At 62.4% G+C, this 19,545-nt stretch overlaps 3 protein-coding genes across 4 annotated transcripts in view; 2 read left to right on the forward strand and 1 right to left on the reverse strand.

The window, feature by feature from the left end:
- NES (nestin) overlaps positions 1–4,588 on the reverse strand; it is a 7,614-nt gene extending 3,026 nt beyond the window's left edge. The window contains exons 1-4 of the mRNA XM_021376439.1: positions 3,616–4,588; positions 2,617–2,741; positions 1,943–2,016; positions 5–1,404 (exon numbers count right to left, since the gene is read on the reverse strand). Coding sequence (XP_021232114.1) covers positions 5–1,404; positions 1,943–2,016; positions 2,617–2,741; positions 3,616–4,428 — 2,412 coding nt within the window. The 5' untranslated portion in view covers positions 4,429–4,588. The remainder of the gene's footprint in view (positions 1–4; positions 1,405–1,942; positions 2,017–2,616; positions 2,742–3,615) is intronic.
- The window catches only part of LOC110388003 (feather keratin 2-like), a 906,242-nt gene that overhangs the window by 503,581 nt on the left and 383,116 nt on the right, over positions 1–19,545 (forward strand). The window lies entirely within an intron of this gene.
- The window catches only part of BCAN (brevican), a 13,408-nt gene continuing 2,182 nt past the window's right edge, over positions 8,320–19,545 (forward strand). Inside the window, exons 1-10 of one of the 2 annotated variants that reach the window (XM_021376632.1) lie at positions 12,724–12,816; positions 12,925–13,317; positions 13,403–13,577; positions 13,671–13,798; positions 14,295–14,588; positions 15,556–15,984; positions 16,477–16,659; positions 16,834–17,265; positions 18,921–19,028; positions 19,191–19,405. In XM_021376632.1, coding sequence (XP_021232307.1) covers positions 12,732–12,816; positions 12,925–13,317; positions 13,403–13,577; positions 13,671–13,798; positions 14,295–14,588; positions 15,556–15,984; positions 16,477–16,659; positions 16,834–17,265; positions 18,921–19,028; positions 19,191–19,405 — 2,442 coding nt within the window. In that variant the 5' untranslated portion in view covers positions 12,724–12,731. Of the gene's footprint in view, positions 8,436–12,723; positions 12,817–12,924; positions 13,318–13,402; positions 13,578–13,670; positions 13,799–14,294; positions 14,589–15,555; positions 15,985–16,476; positions 17,720–18,920; positions 19,029–19,190; positions 19,406–19,545 lie in introns of those variants that run through there. The other variant, XM_021376631.1, reaches the window with a different exon arrangement.

Genomic DNA, 19,545 nt, shown 5'->3' on the forward strand with positions numbered 1-19,545 from the left:
TATGTTCCTCCTGCAGGTCCCCATGCTCCTCCTGCAGGTCCCCATGTTCCTCCTGGGGGTCCCCATGCTCGGCCTGCACGTCCCTGTGTTCCTCCTGCAGGTCCCCATGCTCCTCCTGCAGGTCCCCATGTCCCTCCTGGGGGTCTCTATGTTCCTCCCGCAGGTCCACAGATTCCTCCCATGTGTCCTCAGCCTCCTCCAAGCCCATGCTCTCCTGCCTCAGCTCTTTGGCTCCCAAAGCCTTCCCTTCCTGGGAGTTCTCTCCCCCTAGTGCCTCCCTTCCTGCATCTTCCTCCTCTCCCTCATCATCCCTTGTTCTGCCTGTGCTCTCCCTTCCTGTAGTGTCTTCCCCAGCCCCTGATGAGCTCTCTGCTGCTGGCACAGCCCCCTGGATGCTGGAGGCCTCCAGTTCCAGGCACACCTCCTGCTCCTTTTCCTCCCCTGCAGGAGCATCCAGCTCACACAGGGATGCCTCCTGGTGCTCAGACTCCTCCTCTCTCTCGACAAAGTCCTCTTGCAAGTGGCTTCCCAAGGGCAAAACCGGGTGGCTCCCCACAGGGACAGCACAAGCAGCTTCAATTTCCATCTGCAAGGACCCTTCTTCTTGCATTTCCCTCTCCTGATCCAGGAACTCATTTTCCTCATCCTTCCCGGAGGGGCTCCAGGATTCCCTCTGCTCCTTGTTCTCCAAGACGTCCTCCTTGCCCACCTCCAGCCCGGAGCCCCTTGTGTCCCCTCCCCAGGGCTCTCCCCCTGGCTCCTGGCTCTCCATGGGGCTCAGTGGGGTCAGCATCTCCTCCTCTTTGCTCCTTTCCTCCTCCCACGCCTCCTCCTGGCTCTCCACGTCACTCTGGGTGGCACTTAGCAATGCAGGCACATTGCTGCGGAGACACAGCCCCTGCGGGGACGCAGTGCCACCCTCAGCACCCACCCCCTGGGTTCCTGCAGCCCCCTCCTCCTCCTCCAGGGGGGCTTCGAGATCCCCATCCCTGGTGCTCTGGGTGGCACCGAGTGCGGGCACTTCTTTGGCCTCAGCATCATCTTGCATCTCCTTGAGAGCATCCTGCAGCGCGTGGCTGACCAGCTGTTCAGGGCTCAGCGGGCTCTGCATGGGAGACTCCTCACCAGCCCCACGCTCCTGGGCTGGGCTCTCTGCCCTCCCACTGCCTGGCTCTGGGGACAGCGCTGGGACGGCGCGGCTGGGGGCAACCGGCTCCCAGCTCCTCGGTGCCTGCAGGACCGAGCTGATTTTCTGGAACTCCTGCGCACTGGGGCTCTTGCTTTTAGGGGTCAGCGCCTTGAGGGCATCACTGGGAGCTCTGCACAGCTGTGCCACCCCCTCGGGCCGGGGGAAGGCAGCGAGGCTGGCACGGTGCTTGCTGCTGCTCGCCTCCAGCTTGACATCTGCAGAGAGCAGGGAGAGCGCGGTGTGTGTGTGCGTGGGGGGGGGGGACACAGCCCAAAACTCAGGGGCTGGGGCTGAGATCACCCCAGCACCCAACCGCAGCCCATCAGCTCCTCTCTCCCCTCTTGCTGACCCCTCTCCTATTTTTAAACGCTTCCCGGGAAGTGGGAAATTCCTCCCCTGAGTGCTGGCGAGCACTGATGCTGCCAGGGGTACCGGCGTGGGACGGTGGATGCTCCGCCTGCAAGCAGAGGGGTCAGGGATGCAATGGGTTCGTGCTGTGGGGATGTGGGCAGGTGGTGGCTTTTCAATATTTTTAAGGAAAAAGATGAATGCTCAGCCCCTTGCCGAGCCTGAGGTCCCGTGCTCGTGCTCCTCAGACAAGGGAGGGATTAAAATAAGAAGTGAAGAAGCTGATAAGCCCTTATCTGCCCCATGTGGAGGTGCCGGCAAGACCGGCGCTCGCTGTTAGCACCTTCCTATCTCGGCGAGCAACCCTTGCCAGGAAAATCTTTCTGTCTCCTGGCCCTCCCTTACCTCGCAGGCTGTTGGCCAGCTTGAACTCCCCGGGCGGCATCTGCAGCCGGGTGCTCTCTGCTTCCAGCAGTGTCCTGCAAGGAGAGGTGTTGGGGATGGGGTGGTATCTTGGCACCCGGTGCTGAGCTGAGCTGCCCAACCAAGCCAATCCCTGCGCAAGCCAGGGGGATGCTCCACAGGTAAAATGAGGTGTGAAATATCTCTGGGTGGTTTTGCTTGAGCCAAACTCCTGGGTCACCTGCTCGTGAGGTGTGGGGATAGGGCATCCCAGGGGCAGCCCCTCACTGGCTGCCAAGGAGCTCTCCCCTAGCCCGCTCCGTGGGCCCCCTCCCATCCCCCCATCCCCAGCTTAGTGTCCTCGCCACTGGGTGACATCATGCTCTGCCGGGGAGGCCCCTCCGCTGAGGACAGCCCCTATTCTCATGCTAATTGTCCCCCCAGTCCTCTGCAGCCTGCCTTTGTCTGGGGCCATCTGGAAGGGCTGGAAACGGACTGGGGGGCTGCAGGGTTCAGCCCCAGAGTCTCCCAGCAGCTCCCTAGCTGCACTGTCCGGCGAGGTTGGATAATGCTGCAAGGGGAGGTTTGGAGCATCACCCTGCTCCGTGCACGCAGGAGCATTGTGGAAGCGTTCTGTGTCCCCAGAGGGAGCTGTGCCACCGTGAAGGAGACCTCACCTGTAGGTTGCCACCTCCAGGCTGAGGGACATCTTGAGGTGCATGAGTTGCTGCCTGTCCTCCAGCACCTGGGCGATCTGCACCTGCAGGCTCTGCTTCTCCTGCTCCAGGGCCTCGATGGCCAGCTGCGGTGAGAAGCACAGCGTCAGGGAGGGACCTGACCGATCTCCCCATCTGGGGAAGGAGCTCTGGTGGCACAAATCGCTCCTGCCCCGGTTGCGTTTCCCACCACCCCCCATCGTTGCTCTTCTTTCTGCTCCTGACCCTCTTTGTCCCAGGGGAAATTAAGCGCTCCGTCCTCTTCCGGAGGATGTGGGTCGGCAGCTGTGACTCCACTCCGGCACCGCCCGCTACATGACAAGTGGTGGAGACGGGGACTCTGGATCCATCCCAACCCCAGCACTGCTTGGAGTGGCTCTCACTGTCACCCATGGGTGCCCCTAGTACTCCTTGGGGATGTCAGATATGGGTGTCCCGGGGGTGCCCAGGTGCTCGGTGTGCTGCAGGGAGGACTATCCCAGGGGCACTTGGTTTTTGCATGGCGAGGTTGGAGAGGCTTCAAGGGAGCAAGGAGAGGAGTGGAGTAAGAATGCAAGAAGGATGCAGCTGCTGGAGGAGGGATGGGAAGGCTGGAGGGGATCGGGGCCATGCAATGCCAGAGTGAGAAGGACGGATCGTATGGGTGGATGGCTGTGGCATTCCCTTCTCCATCCTCAAACAGGGAACAAAGAGGGACCCTGCCCTGCGCGGGGTCTGCGGCTCCAGCCACGAGCTGGGGCTGCATTTCCAGCCTGTTCCCCCCGCAGCTTCCCCTGCAGAATTACTTTTGCAGCTGTCCTCCTGCAGCTGTGACTAAGTCGGATGAAGTTTATCCGTCCCGAATGCAGTGGCAGCAGAAATGGGAAGGAACTGCCGCTGCCCTGGGGCTTGCAGCCCACCTGGGGTCTGCTCTTGTCCCCCCCAGCTTTCGATCCCCCACAAGCTCCCCGCTCTCCCCACCTGGAACTTCTCAGCCTCTCCGTGCTGCTCCTGCCACTGCTGGCTCAGGTTCTCCTCCAGCATCTCCTTCCGCGCCTTCAGCCCCACCAGCTCCTTCTCCAGGTGCCGCAGCTGCAGTTGGCTCTCTTGGTTGTCCTCTGCCACCTGCCAGAGGCTCTCCTTGGCCTGACCCAGTGCGCGTTCCAGCTGCGACACCTCCGCCTTGTAGGTCTCCACTGCCCCTCTCCAGATCTCCGACAGTCTCTTGGAGTAGTCCTCCACCTCCACGGGCTGGAACGCCACCGGTGCGCAGCGGAAACCCTCCAGGCTCTGCGAGAAGCTGGCCAGCTCCTGGTCCAGCCCCGCTTTCTCCTCCTCGTGCACCTCCAGCAGAGCTTCCGCCTCCTTCTCCAGCTGCACCGCTCTCTCCTTCAGCCAGATCTGCGCCCGTCTCTCCTCCTCCAGCTCCTTCTTGCTGGAGGACAGCTGCCTCTTGGCTTCCTCGCGGGCTGCCTGCTCCTTCTGGCACCTGCTCCTCACATGCTGCACCTCCTCGTACAGGTTGTCCCTGGCCAGCTCGGCCGCGCACTTCTCGGTGAAGGCGCGGTGCAGCGCATCCCGCAGCGACCTCAGCTCCTCCTCGTACCTGGCCCTGCGTGGGTCCCCGGCCGGGTTCTCCTTGGTGCTCTGGATCTCAGCTCTCAGCCCCTCATTCTCCTCCTCCAGGAACTTGACGCGGGCCAGGTAGGCCTCCAGGCGTTTGTTGAGGTCCCACATCTGCAGCGATTCCTCACCCAGGGCTCTCGCCCCCACGAAGCCCTCCGTGCTCAGCATCGCGGCGGCGGGAGGAAGGCAGCGGAGCGGTGCCGGCGCGGGCGAGCGCAGCTATTCATACTCACGCCGGGTGAGTGGGAGGCCTCTGAGACCCGAGCAGAGGAGCAGGGTTAACTCTTCCACAGCCGGCGTGGCTGCTGCCAGCGCTATCCCGACGTCCCATCCCCCGCCGTCCCCTTGGGATGCTGGGCAGCGCTCGAGAGGGGATGGCAACGCGCCATGCCGGGGAGGAGCTGCGCTTTGGGGGATGCTGCGGGGCCGGTGGATTCATTCAGGGCAGGGCTGGGTTTTGCTGTGCCTCAGTTTCCCCTTTAGGTACAGCTGGGATTCTCAAAGAGCGCACTGCGCCCTGTGCCTCGGGGCTTGGTGCCATCTGTGGCTCAGCTGATTCCCAAAAAGCAGCCAGAGCACCGTGCGGAGCCCGGCACCATGAGGAGCTCACACAGATTTTATCCAGGGCTTTCCAAGGGCAGACCCCCCCCACCCCTCCAGTGCCTGGTGGTGGGAGCCTTTGTGCTGCTCCAAATGGGGCCACCCAGGGTTTTGGTGTCCCGGGGAGGAGATGCCCCATGGGGATGCTCTGAGCACCCCCAGCACATCTCAGTGGCCAGAGCAGATCTGGGCTCAGCCAGAGGCATCGCTTTGGCACAAATCCTGCCCCAACTCCACAGCCCTCCATCCCTCCACCCCAGCAAGCATCCTTTTGCCCAGGGAGAACCCCCTGCAGGACGGAGGGGTGCAAGGCAGCACCCCCAGCCCCCCCGCCCCCCCCTGCTTCCAGCTGTGCTGCTCCCGTGTTCCAGATGTTGCGCTGCTGGAGCCTGGTGGGGATTCACAATGGGGCTGGTCGACATTTGGCAGATGCTGTCCCCACATTTGGTTCTGCTCGGGCTGAGCCTTCGCAGCGCGACGAGGAACCGCGGTGCGAGGGTTTTTTTCTTTTTTTTTTTTTAATTATTATTCTTTTCCAGTTGATTTATTCTCGGGGAGGGGAGAGGGGTTAGAAATTCCAACTTGGAGCTGCCTGCGAACAAAAGAGGCCGGAAAAGAAATAATCGGGGAGAGGCTTTGTGCCAGCTCTTTCTCTCCCGGCCCCCCCGCCCTCCCCTCTCCCCCCTTCCCCCCACTCCAGGAGGGGAGGTGGGGAGGGTCCCTGCGCTGTCCCCTCCATCGCAAGGAGGCAAAGAACGAGCGTCCCCTCCCAGCTGCCCCACGCCCTCTCCATCGAGCTCCCGCCCCTCTGCGATGGAGAGGCGAGCAATAGTCCCCTCTGCTGGCCAAGGCCATCCAGAGCCACCCCGAGCCCTGCAGTGCATGGGGCTATTGGGGCACTGCGTCCCCGAGCCAGCATCCCTCCGCCTTTTGGGGTGTATGGAGGGGGGAGGGGGGGGCGAAGGCTGCATCCCCTCCTTGCAGGAGCCCCGCTGGGTTCCCCCAAGCCAGCAGGCAGGAGGGAGGGAGCTCAGGGAAGGCGTCGTTGCTAATGAGAGGCTGATCATTGGGGCGATGCGTTTCCATCGCTCGTCCTCTCGGATCGTGCTGGGCACGTTGTTCTTTTGCTTTTCCCTCAGCCCCAAATTCTCTCCTCCACCGGAGATGCTCCAGTGTTGGTGCCCAGAGCTGCAGGGTTGGAGCGTTCCCTCCTCACTGCCCCCTTCCACCCAGACCTTTGCTTTGCCTTTCCCCATTGTGCCCCGTCCCACCTCCCCCTGACACAGGGACTCCATGGGATGCCCTAAACACGGGGCTCCCCCGAGGAGTTGGGGGCCCTGCTGCCCTGCCTGGGGGCACCATGAAGGAGCCCCTGGGGCAAGGTGCTGCTGCACCCCTTCCACTGTGGGGTGTTTGGGGTCAGGAATCACCTGGGACTGGGACATGCGTGTGTCCCTGCAGGGTGCTTGGCTGGGGGCCCCAGGATGGGGACGTCCGTGTGTCCCTGGGGGGATGCTCAGGGTCAAGAGCTGCTTGGGATGGGGACAACTGTGCGTCCCTGGGGGATGTTCGGGGTTGGGACCCCCAGGATGGGGACGTGGCTCCCTCTGCAGGATGCTTTGGGGTGGCTGTTTGGTGGCAGGTGGTCATCTGGGACAGCAGGTCTGGGGGTGAAACAAACTGGCAGCCCCCAGCAGTGCGTGCCATCCCAGTGCCCTTTGAGCTGCCAGCAGGATTGGCACAGGGCACTGCTACGTGGCTTCGAGCAGGGCCCCAGGGGGAGGAGGAGGAAACACAGCTGGGCATGGGGACGCAGCTGGGGACCGCCTGTGGCCAAGGGGGATGTGCATCTTGGATGAGGTCCCCATGGGGCCACTGGTGCTGGGACAATGGGAAGGGCTGGCAGGGCCATGACATCGCCTTTGGGGGGGGTGGGGGGGTGGAGGGGGCTGCGCAACAGGTGGGGATTCTCTGATGGCTGATAAGGGTTGTGCCCTGCTTTCACCTTGCCCTGACCCCTCTCCCTTCCAGGTGCCAGCTGTCCCTGGGTCTGTCCTCCCTGGTGCCCCCCATTGGGACACAGAGGGCAGGAGGGACAGGCAGAGCAGTGGCCTCGTGGGCAGCGTGGAGGAGCCGCTCTGGGAGCCAGCGAGGAACATTTGTTCCCAATTAGGACGGGATCACTCCTTGCTGAGCGGGCGCTTCGCCTCTACCTCATCCCCGAGTGCTTTGCCACAAAGTCCCGGGTGCAGGATGTGGGCTCATGGAAAGGAGCAGCCGCAGATCTGGGACTGGGAGGGGGAGGAGGGAAGGGGGGGGGGGGGGCAGGTTCCCCCTGCCCATCCCAGCGTGTCCGTCCCCGTGTCTGTCCTCATGTCCGTCCCGGTGCGCATCCCAACCGCGTGCCGTGGGGCAGAGCGCTGCGGCGCGCGTCGCCCGCTGGACTGCGCCGCTAACGAGACCTTCTCCACCGCGTGTCGTTATTTCCCAGGGCGACAGATGATTAATTCCGCTCAGGAGCTGCGGCTTTCTGCAAACTCACCCGAGCAATTATCCGACAGGCGCCGCGCCGGCTTCCCCGGGGTGGAGGATGCTGGAAGCCGGAGAAAGTTTGAACGCAATCTGCTTTAAAAAAAAAAAAAAAAAGCTCCACCACCGACTCTCAGGGCTCAGCTCTGCACCGGGGGGCAAACCCCGACCCGGATGCGCCCAGGACCCAGCCCCTCATCTGCTGGATCCCCCTCTGAAAGGAGGATCTGGGGCGAGCCACCAGACCTGGAGCTGCATTCATTATCCCATAGAGATGTCCCCCCTCTCCATCACAGTATGCAGATGGGGAAACCGAGGCACGGCGCCTGCCAGGATGTCAGCTCTCAGCTTCACTTCTCCCTTTGGGGTGAGTGAAGACCCCGGTCTCCCTCCGGTGCCTCCAGCACTGTGGGGGCCGCAGTGGGGCTGGCAGAGAGGGGTTTTGCATGACAAAGCCACAGCTCCACCAGCTGCAGGACCCCTGCCCACAGCCCCCCCCCCTCTCTCCCCTTCCCCTCGCATCCTTCCGGAGATGCTCAATGTCGGAAATAAGTACTCAAAGTGCACCCCGATGCCAGAGGGGGCTGAATATAGGGTGTCCCTTCCCAGCTGCTCGGCTCTGCTGCATTGGGTTAATACCGTGCCCAGCTGGAGCAGCCACCGCGCGGCGCGGGTCTCGTGCTCCCTTTGCCAGGAGGGAGGGACGGGGAGGGACGACGCGCTCTTGCCAACACGGTAATAATTTCTTTTTTTTTTTTTTTTTTTTTCGCCTTACTTAGGGGAAGGAATAAAATATAAAAGGAGGAGGGAAAGAGGAAGGATAAAAAAAAAAAAGAAAGAGAGAGAGAGAGAGAGAGACGCGGACACGGACGCACACAGAGGACTCCTCTTTTTTTTTTTTTTTTTTTTTTTCGGTGCTTTCACTTATGCCCGGTGCTGCTCACTCCCAGCCTTGCTGCCAACCTGCTGCCGACCGCTGCCCCGGAGAAACTGCAGCTCAGCCCCACGCCGGGTCCCCGGGGACCCCCGCCCGCGCCGTGAGCAAGGTGGGACACGGGGAAGAGCCCCTCCTGCGGGCGCTGTACTGCGCTATTCATTGCAATATCTCATGTCACCTCTGTGCCAGCAGAAAGTAAGCGGGGAGGTGAAGGAGGGAAGGGGGGGGGCATAGCTCTCCTTGCTTGCTGGGGGTGACCTGGATGTCCCATAGGGATGCTCCCACCGGTCCCCGCTTTGTCCTTGGCAGCGCGCGCGTGTGTGCGCTCTGCAAGTTTCTTTCAGGCGGCGCCGGGCTCTGCATTGCAAGAACGAGGAGGGGGGGAGGGTTTGAGGGGGGAAAGTGACTTTGGGAGGGATGCTAGAGGGGATGGGGGCTTGCAGGTCCCAGCATGGAGCCCCCCTCCCTGCTCAGCCACCAGGGACAGGTCCTTGTCCTAAGGAGGATGCAGTCGGGACAGCACCAGGAAGGGAAGATGAGGCTCAGAGCCGGGGGGGGGGAGGGCTCAGGGGCTGAAGTTGCCCCCTATCACGGGGGCTAGGGGAGAGAAGGGCTTGTGAGGCTCTCAGCTCTGTCCCCCAGCCCTGCCGGTGTCCCAAGGCGGGGGGGGGGGGGGGGGGGGGGGGGGGGGGGGGGGGGGGGGGGGGCGGCAAGAAGGGCTGGGCAAAAAAAAGAAAAAAGGGAACGTTCTGTGGGATTTTCATTGCTTTTCCCTGCTGAACAAACCCAGAATCGGTGTCTGCCCAGGGCTGGGGCGTTTTGCTGCACATTCTCTGCCTTCCTACAGCCACAGTGTTTTGTCTCCGGGATGAAGGTGCTCCCCTTGAGCATCCCACTGAACCCTCAATTCTTCCCAGCTGGGAAGAGCCCAGGCAAACCCAGAACCTGTTGCTGCTTCTTCAGCTGTCGGAGGGGTGGGAAAGACACTTTCTGCCCCACCAACCATTTGCTCCAGTCCCCTTGCATTAGGGGCTCGGTTCAGGGGTTGCTGCCCCCCCCCGGGCAGGTCCCTGCCTAGGTGCCCATGCATCTCAGGTTGACAGTGCTCAAGGCATTTGGGGTTGCTTTGCAGGGAATGGGTTTGGACTGGGCAAACTGGGAGCCTGAGTGCTCCCTTGGAGTGCTGTGATTTTGCACTTGGAAGGTGGATTTGAGGGGCCGAGCAGGGCTGCCAAAATCTGGGGCACCTTCTCCTCCACTCCACCCCACTCCATGCCTCAGTTTCCCCACCAGAGCCCTGCAGCAGTGGGGGGGGGGGTGTGTGCAAAGCTCCATGGATGTGTGTACCATACCCAAGTGGCTGTGGGGTCCCTCTGTGGTCCGCCAGCCCAGCTCTGCCCTTTGCAGTTCCACGAGGCTTTGGGGATGGGACACAGCTCCTCCCCATGCAGCGGGGGCACATCCTGGCCCAGAAACAAGGAGCCCCTTTCTCCACCGTGGGTTGGGGATGGGGGGGGGCTGAGCAGCTCTGGCAGCTGAAGGGACCCCCCCCCCTCCCCACCTGCTTCCGGCCTTTTATGCTCTGCCAGCAGCTGCTGCCAAGAGGCTGCTGGGTGCTTCCCGCAGCATCCCCTGTGCTCAGCACACGGGGGGCTCACCACTGTGACCCCCCAGGCATGACGGGCACCCCTGCATTGCTAGCGGTGCAGGAAGCAGGGGCAGTTTGCAGCAAGGAGGGGACAGGTTCGGAGGGGGACAGGCACGTGCATGGGAACATCGGGGCACCTGCAGCCCCGATGTTCCGGGGGGGACGGGGCAGACTGGAGCGGGGCCAGGCTCTGCCTGTGGCTGCTGACTCATTCTGCAGCTGAGCATCCCTGGAAAGCCGCTGATCAGCTGCACTACGGGCTGGCAGGGCACCTTGGGAGCAGGGACAAAGTTGTCACGTGCAGGGACGGAGGGGCTTTGCGTGGGGATGGGGCAATAGGGGAAAGCTTCTCCGTGATGATGGGGAGAGGAAGGGGCTCGGGACCCCCGCGCACAGCATCACTCGTGCTTTGCTGTGGCTTAAATTTGAGTGAGCTCAGGGGAGGAAGAAAAAGAAAGATTGCTCTCGTCCCAGAATACCTCTGCTCGTTTTCCACCTGGTTTCCCAGGGAAATGGGGGCAGTCTGGGTGCACGTGAGCATCCCACCCATCCCCAGGGCTGGGAGCTCAGAGCTGACCCAGTCCTGCTCCCTGCTTCCCACTTCCCCTTTGGCTGCTTTCCCTTGCTCCTTCTCCCAGCCTTTCCGTTGCGAAGGTTAAAAGAAAATTCCATTTGTGGCAAATAAAAGGAAAAAAAAAATACGTATCCACCCCTCAAACCCCAAACCCCAAACCTCAAACGGTGACGCCTGAGAGTCCTGCCATCATGGGACTCCTGTGGGCAGGGTGAGCTGGGTTTAACCCCTATGGAACCCCAGTCCCAGTGCGTTGGGTGTCCCAGCCATGGGTGGGTGCAGGAGGGGAGCAGCCCCTCTCCTCCCCCCCCCCCACTCACCCCAGCTTGCTGTGCTCATGCAGCTTTAATCCCCTGAATTTCCTGCTGAGGCTTCACGGCTGCTCGCTGCTCGCACCACTGCGGCGCCTGGGGAAAGGGAAGAAAAGAGCCTGGGACAAAAACTGCCTCGCTCCACCACGCTGGGGGTCACGGCCAACGCCACTCTGGAGCCCGGCCACAGCCACCACGCAGCGGGGACCGTCCCTCGCTCTGCTCCGTGGGGCTGAATTCCAATGATCCATCCAGAGTTGGGAAAGCCCCCAGTTTGGTGCTGGCAGCACTGGTCATGTCCTGGATGGGAAAGGGATGGATGCGTGGTGCACAGTGGAAGGGGACGTATGTGCATGGTGCACAGTGCTAGGGGCTGTGTGTGCATGGCACACGTTGCTCAGGGCTGTATATCCATGGTGCACGGTGCTAGGAGTTGCACATCCATAGTGCATGGTGCTAGGGGCTGTGCATGCACGGTGCGTGGTGCTTGGGGAGGTATATGCATGCTGCGTAGTGCTAGGAGGTTTACATGCGTAGTGCACGGTGCTGGTGGCTGTTTGCCCTTGGTTCTTGGGCTATATTCACACCACTCCTTGGTGCACTGGCCCCACGGGATCCTCGGGGAGCATCCTTTGCAGAGAAAGATGCAGCTCCAGGGCAGCCTTCCTTCAGCCTGCCCCTGGCAGCCCGCAGCCTGGGCCAGAGCTCACCACCGAGGTGCCAAATCTGCTTCAGCGGCTGCCAAAATCAATGCAGCACAAAGAGCTCATAAATTACAAAGGCGCTCTGAGGCTCGGGGTCAATGCGCACCAGTCCAGGTCCGAGGAAACCACCGAGCCCCTACGGGCCCCTGCAGAGGGGTGCGAGGAGCACGGGGCCACACCGTCCTGCAGAGCCATGCACCATGCGGGGACATCTCCATATCCCCGGTGTCCTCTCCAGATGGCTGCAGCTCCTCCGCGACATCCCCAGTGTCCCCGGTGCTGCTCTGTGGGACTGGTGACGGCCGCGCTAAGCTGCTGGGCTCTCCTTTCAGCGCCGCTCCCCAGCCGGCGGGGGAGAGCCCTTTGTGCCAGGCAGCCTTGAGAGAGGCCTGGGACATAATGGCTGCTTTGCTCGGCCCCGGTTTTCCCAGCCTGTGCGCGGGAAACCTCCGGCGTGAGCTGAATGGCAACGAGGAGCCCTCCTGCTCCGTCCCTCCCCCACCGCCCCGCGCTTTGTGCACCCTGGGCATCCCCATCTCCAGCTGAACCCCCCCCACCCGCACGCTCAGGAGCACGCGCACAGACACACGTGCACGCCCCTAGGAGTGCACACGCACGCTGCAGTGCACGTGCAAGCAGCAATGCATGCACATGCCTGCATGCACGCCCAAAAGCCCAGCTTGCACGCGCGCACGCAGACTCTTCACATCATGAGCCAGGGCTCGGTGGCTCATTCCTTCAGCCCTGCCCGACACCAGCTATTACAATCCCCTCTGAGGTTTCTGTCTGCGGTGTCTCCAGATGCGCAGCCCAGCTCTGGCATCGCCTCCTGCCTGGCTGCGCTCTCAGACTTTCCATGCTGTGCTCAGAGCTGCTGTCCCCAGAGGACCCGTCTCCCTGGGGCCGGATTGGACCCTGGGCACTGAGCTGAGGCATTGGAGTCCTCCTGCTCCCCAGGGCACATCTGCACATTTCCTTCTGCTCCCTCTCCTTTCCGCCATCCAGGGTCCGTGCTGGCTGCATGTTCTCACCCTGATGCCTTCGTGCATCACCCCATGCATGCAGGCACCAGTTCTCCCTCACGGAGGGAGCTGGAGGTTACAATGCTTCTTTCTACTCCAAGCCCTCTGCTGGATTTTTGTCTCCCCCCCCCCTCACAGGGCACAGGATGGCCTCAGTCCTCCCCCTGCTGCTGCTCTGGGCGTTTGCCCCCACGGTGGTCCCGGAGGTGCTCAGCCCTGAAGATGTCACAGGTAACACAGCCTCAGCCATGCTCATCCTCACACGGTAGCCAGGATCCAAGGAAGGGGGGGGGTGTTCACATGCCAGCCCCACTCACCACTCTGCTCTTCTCCCCCTAGATGACCTCAAGGCCCTGCAGGTGTCCATCCCGCGGCACCCAGCCCTGCACGCTGTGCTGGCAGGGGACGTCACCATCCCCTGCCTCATCACCTACCTCGGACCCCTGCCCACTGCCAGCACGGCAGGGCGCCGGGCAGTGCTGGGAGCCCCCAGAGTCAAGTGGACCTTTATCTCCGAAGGCAGGGAGGCTGAGATCCTGGTAGCACGGGGGGACAGGGTGAAGGTGAGTGAGGACTACCGCCTGCGTGCCTCCTTGCCCGTCTTCCATCAGCGCTACACTGACGCCTCTCTGCTGCTCACCGAGCTGCGCCCCAACGACTCGGGGATCTACCGCTGCGACGTGCAGCACGGCATCGAGGACGGCCACGACATCCTCGACCTCAGAGTCAAAGGTACACGCAGGAGGGGGAGCAGCACGGCTTGAGGGACCCTGCCCGGATCCCCTCTCCTGCCTCCTCACCCTGTGCCTCCCTGCAGGGGTGGTGTTTCACTACCGCGGCGGTTCCACGCGCTACACCTACACCTTTGCCGAGGCACAGGAGGCGTGCACCGCCATCAGCGCCAGCATCGCCACCCCCGAGCAGCTCTATGCTGCCTACCTGGGCGGCTACGAGCAGTGTGATGCTGGCTGGATCGCTGACCAGACCGTCAGGTGGGCACCCCGTGGCATGTTTCTGGCACCCGCCGGCTCCCCTGGGCCATCCCCCCCCCCAGCTGCCACCATTCTTCCCCTCGGCTTTGCCAGGTACCCTATCCACACTCCCCGCGAGGCGTGCTACGGAGACATGAACGGCTTCCCCGGGGTGAGGAACTACGGCGTGGTGGACCCGGAGGACATGTACGACGTGTACTGTTACGCCGAGGACGTGCCAGGTGCCTGCGGTGCCCCGTGCCCAGCCTCCTTTCCACAGCCCAGTGCTGTCACCCGGTCCCCTTAGCGACGTCCCAAATGTGCACTGCTCCGTAGAGGGCACAGATTTGCTCCTCTGCAGCCCTTTGCAGAGCTGCCTTGCTGAGCTGCTGCAGCAAACCCCTGATGCTTCCCACTGCTTGGGGAGCCCTGCTGACCTGGGGCAGTCCCTGCGTGTCACGTGCCCGCTGCAGCGCTGCTCGTGCATGCTACGTGGCACGGAATCTGCTGCCAGGTGGAATCAGCAGCACCTGCATCGGTCACATTTTCCTTTGGGGAAGTTCACCTGTGCAGTGAGCTTCAGGCAGGGCTCAGGGGAGCTGAGCAGGTGGCTCAATGCTCGTCCCTGTTCCACGTGCAAGGACAGACCCGCATCCACCCCTCACCGCGTGCCAGCTCCAGCTGGCTCCCCATCCCTGAGCCATCTCCTGATGCCTGCTTCCCTTCCTTTCACTGCAGGGGAAATATTTTTGGAGACAGCCCCAGACAAGTTCACGCTGGAGGAGGCTGCAGCGCAGTGCCAGGCGCAGGGCGCGGTGCTGGCGAGCACGGGGCAGCTGTATGCAGCCTGGAGTGCAGGGCTGGATGCCTGCAACCCGGGCTGGCTGGCTGATGGCAGCGTCCGCTACCCCATCGTCACCCCGCGGGAGCGCTGCGGCGGAGCCCTGCCGGGTGTCAAAACCATCTTCCAGTTTCGCAACCAGACGGGATTCCCCGATGCCCAGAGCAGATACGATGCGTACTGCTTCCGAGGTAACCAGGGGCACCACGGCCCCAAGGTTTAGGGTTGGGCTCCGGGGTGCACGAAGCAGGGATGGAATAGAGATCCCGACGTGCTCGCCGTGCCGACCTATGGCTGTGGAGCAGGGGTGTTCTGCGCAGCTGCAGTAGAGCATGCTGACTCAGCACAGGGATGCTTTGCATGAGCTCAACGTTGCATGCCAACACATCCTGATAGGGGAGGAATAACCCGCATGATTTCCATACTGCATGCTGATACATCGCGATAGAGGATGGATGCTCTGCATGGTCTTCATAGCGCATGGCAGTATAGAGTAAGGTTGGCCTCGGTGCTGCATGCTGCTGTAGCACAGTGGGGCAGGGACGTCCCCGTGGTGCTGCCTGTCCGTGCGAGCTCAGGGTGGCTCTGGGGACAGCACCTGTCCCAGTTTGATGCCGTGAGCCCTCACCTTGGGGCTGAGCTGGCTGCAAGAGCGCAGCTCAGGACATTTCACCCCTGTGTGGATGTTGAGGGCATTTTGGGGTTCTCTGTGGGCTGCTGGGCGCAGCCTACCAGGACTGCAAGGTCTGTGTATTACCATGGATAGGAAATGAAATAGAGGCAGTGAGCTACTGGGCGCCAAGGGCACCCTGCACACCGGGGCACGTCTGTGAGGACAGAGGCTGGCAGGGATAACAGGCACCGATTCTCCCCATTCCCACCTACCTGAGCATCCCCTGGGGGCTTGTGCTCCCATCGACCACCCGCTGCATGCCTCCGTGCCTCAGCCTCCCCATTTCTCAGTGGGGAATCCCACTGTCTCCAAAGATGGAGCTAGGCAGGATGGACCCGTCTCGCAGTGCCGTACTGCCGTCCCCATAACCCACTAACAACCCGGGAGCTGCCCGCTCAGCCAGGGCACAGGGGTCCCCCAGGTTGTCCCCAGCTGCCGCGGGGCCAGGACAAGGCAGTAATATCCCACTTTCTTTCTGCCCACAGAAGGGACAAACTCTTTCCCTGAGGCTGCAGGAAAATACCAAGCCAGAGAGCCCGGGGGCCTCCAGGAGATTGTTACAGTGGCAGAAAAGCTGGAGGAGCTGCAGCTGCCCAAAGCGCAAGTGGAGATTGAGTCGCGAGGGGCTATATACGCCGTCCCTTTCTTTAAGGACGTGGCTGATGCTGAGCTGGAAAAGCCGAGCCTGTCCCCTGAAGACACCCGGCACCCCCCAGTAGATACCTCTGCGTCCTCAGCGCGAGGACGTCACCCGGCCTCGGCCACCCCTTTCCCCACAGCCCCAGCCGTCCCCAAGGCAGGAGTCCCGCTTAGCTGTGCTGCACAACCGGGCAGCCCGTCCCCTGCAGACCAGGACGGGGCAGCAGGGACAGGTGGAAGGTGCACAGAGGCCAGGCAAGAGCCGTCCCGCACGGGTAGGTCCAGCAGCGCTCAGGGCCGGGGAGCAGAGTGCAGCAGCAGGGATGCAGGCGTGGAGCTGTCCCGGCTCCATCTCGCTTAGGGTGCACCCGTGGCCAAGGTGCCGGTGTCCTGGTGTGGCGGTGTCGGGCTTGGGGTTGTCAGTCTGTCCCTGCCATGCTGATGTCAGTCTGTCTGTCCCGTGGCCAAGGCCCACAGCAGGGTGCAGTGGGCAGGATCAGTGCCAGACCATGCTGTATTGATGCCAAGAGGTGGCAAGGGGCCAAGCACAGACGTGTTGTGGGACAGGAGAATGCGATGGCCAAGCTGGAGCGTGGGGCTGGTTCAGAAGGGGAAGCATCACACAGACCTGGGGCTGTTTCTGTCTCCTCAGGCGTCACTGTGCCGACGTTTCCCCTTCAGCTCTGCTCATTGCCGGCGATGCCGGTGCCCGGTTCCTGGCTGGCTCCTGGTGCAGGTGTCTCACTGCTTTTCCTTGCCCCTTGCAGAGGATGGAGCAGCGCTGGAGTGGCCGCTGGGCTCTGTGCTGGGTGAGGACTTCGGGAACACAGCAGCAAAGAGTCCGGGCAGAGGGCAAGAGCCCGGACAGCCCATGAAGCCGGATGTGCAGACACTCTTGGTGGGCACAGAGGGACCCAGTGACGCCCTGTCCCCAGCGGTGGCCGCAGCAGGTGACACAGAGCCACCCAACGGGCGTCCCCGGCCACCGGGCTCCATTGTCCCCACGTGCCTCCCCGTCCGCCCGTGGGAAGCTGTGGGGCAGCCGGCCCACAACGGCAGGGCACCTGGGCACAGGGACAGCCAGGTGACACCTCCGACCCGCGCCACTTTTGTCACTTCGACAGATAGCCAAGAGCCAGCCCCTGCAACAGGCAGCCATGGGGCCGGGGGGGCCAGCACCCCCATCCCAGCTGCGGGGGCTGCTGAGGACCCCGAGCTGTCAGGAGATGTGACCGAAAACCCTGGAGCATCCCCACTGCCCCCCGCACCACCGCAGCTGCAGGATGATGGAGAGGAGCAATCGGGGGCCCCGTGGCTCTCCTCACCCACAGCACCAGGGGACGGGGGCACAGCCCCAGCGACAGCGGTCACCCCGGGGCATGCAGAGGTGCCCAGCAGCAGCGATGCACTGCAAACCCCAAGCACTGATCGCGGGATGCCCGCTGCATCTTCAGAAGAAGAAGAGGATGAGGAAGAGGAGGAGGACGGAGAAGGGCGCCCGGTGCCCTCTGTTGCAACCGTGGAGGGTTTCCTTGCAGCTGTTCCCGGAGAACCAGGTGGGACCCGCAGGGACGGCCTCACCTCTCCCCATGCTGGGACCCCCAGGCTGTCCCCAGCACCCAGCTCGGCCGCCCCACTGCCCGCCCTGCCCACGGAGCGTGCCAGCCTGGGCACGGGTGCAAGCTTGGCCGGGGGTCCCCGGCACCGCGTCACTTTTGCACTCGGGGCAGCGCTCCTGGCTGCACTCTGGCACTAGAGACCAGCAGCACTTTTCCTTCGCACTGTGCTTCCCTCTTGTCCGCCTGTCCTTCTGTCCGTCTGTCTCTCCTCTCTCTCTCCTCCTCTCTTCGGCTGGGTAAGGGAAGGTCAAAGGTCCGGAGAAGCACATATTTGTCAAACAAATTGGTCTGAGCTATGCATGCACTTAATTCTCTTCTACTTCTGTGAAGTGTTTTAATGACTGTTTCCATGAAAAAAAAAAAAAAAATCTATCAAAAGAAGGCCCCAAACCCTCCTCTGACTAACAGTGGTACTAATAAAGGGAATTAAAAGCTTTCTAGAACACGCACCTCGCCTAGCTCTTCCCTTCATCCTCGCGCCCGCTGCCTCGCTCGCATCCCCACTGACGAACTAATCCCCCCGGGCCCCAGAGGGATGAGGGATGAACCCCTCTGGGGCTGAGCACGGTGTGAGCTGGGGCCCTCCTGCCCCTGGAGCACCCCCATGGTGCACGCAGCCGAATGCCGTGCAGAGCTGTGGGGTGTTGGGGGGCTCTGGGAGGGGGGGGGTGCACGGCCCCAAGATGAGCGCTGGGAGCTGAGCTGGAGCCCACTCGCTGCAGGAGGGAGGTGGGTGCATGAGCACTGACCCCAAGCCAAAATTCCCCTTGGTTCCTAAGTCGGGATGCTCTCAGCTCTGCAACCAACCCCCTGCCCGTCTTGCTGCCCCTTGTCCCCGTGGGACAGCCTCGCTGGGGGTTCTTTCTGCACCCCCCCCAGCACGGGCGCTGCTCAGCACCTTGCAGCGTGGCTGTTTGTCCTGGCAAGAAGACACGTTCTCCCAAAGATCCGGACATGCCCGAGCCTTAAATAGCTCAGCTCTCACCCCACTGCAGTCCGTTGGAGATGTCCGTGTGTCCCTGCAGGCGGGGAGGTGATGCTGTCTGGGGCGAGCGAGGGCACGGGGCCATTGGATAATGCCAAGGACTTGAACTCCCTGTGCCGCCGGCGCTGGCGGCAGCCCTTAATCACACTCTTGAGCTGAGGACGGATTAATGACCGTGTGTCTTAATGACCGGAACGAGCTGGTGCTGGTTTTGCAGGTCGGGGATGGCACCATTGAGTTCTCAGCCTTGGGCAGGCTGAAGGTGACAGCAGGGAGGTTGGGGACAGGCACGAGGCTCGCCTCGCCGCCAGGCTGAGGACGTGTGGCTGGGACATGCCAAGGGCTTGTCCTTTCATGTTCCTTCCAAAAGAGCCATTGCCATTATCACTCCGGGGGCAGCGGGACTCATGCCTGTCCATGGGACACTCTAACAGTGTCCAGCTGAAGTCCCTGAGCGCTGGGGACATGCCAAAGCCTCAAACCCACCCAGTGCGGGCGGATGGGACGGATCCAGGCTTGCCACCGTGCCCCAGACTCTGTGCATCCACCCGAGGGCTGAGTGGCAGCTCAGGGGCGTGCGGTGAGCGGGGCTGCCCGTGCCTTGCAGGTGGCTGCATCCCCAACCCCTGCCTGAACGGAGGGACCTGCATTGAGGATGGCACCCATCCCACCTGCCTCTGCCTGCCAGGCTACGGAGGGAGCAGCTGCGAGAGACGTGAGTCCACAGGGCCACCCAGCCCGTGGTCCTACAGGCATCAGTGCAGGGAAATCTGGTTTGGTTTTTTCTTTTTTTTTTTTTGGCTTGCTCACGGGCTGGGCTGGGCTCCACGGTGCTGACCCTGTCCTCTCTCCCCCCTTGTCTCCTGCTGTGGTTCAGAGCTGAAGAGGTGCAGCCCCAGCTGGGACAGCTTCCAAGGAGCCTGCTACAAGCACTTTTCCACCCGGAGGAGCTGGGAGGACGCCGAGTCGCAGTGCAGGCATTTTGGGGGGCACCTGGCCACCATCCTGACCCCCGAGGAGCAGAACTTCATCAATGGTACGTGGGGCCACCCCAGCCTGCAGAGCGTGGGACTCAGCATCCCTCCACAGTGGGTTTGAGGCTTGAAGACTGAGTCAAAACGTGGCCAAGGGGCAAGGCCGGGCCAAAGCTCCTCTCCCTCTGCTGGGCTGGGTAAAGGCAGCTGGACAGACAGACACCATTGAAAAAGGTTTTAGAAAAAGGAGAGGAAAGG

This window comes from Numida meleagris, chromosome 24, assembly GCF_002078875.1.
Source record: "Numida meleagris isolate 19003 breed g44 Domestic line chromosome 24, NumMel1.0, whole genome shotgun sequence".
In the NCBI taxonomy this organism is placed as follows: Eukaryota; Metazoa; Chordata; class Aves; order Galliformes; family Numididae; genus Numida; species Numida meleagris.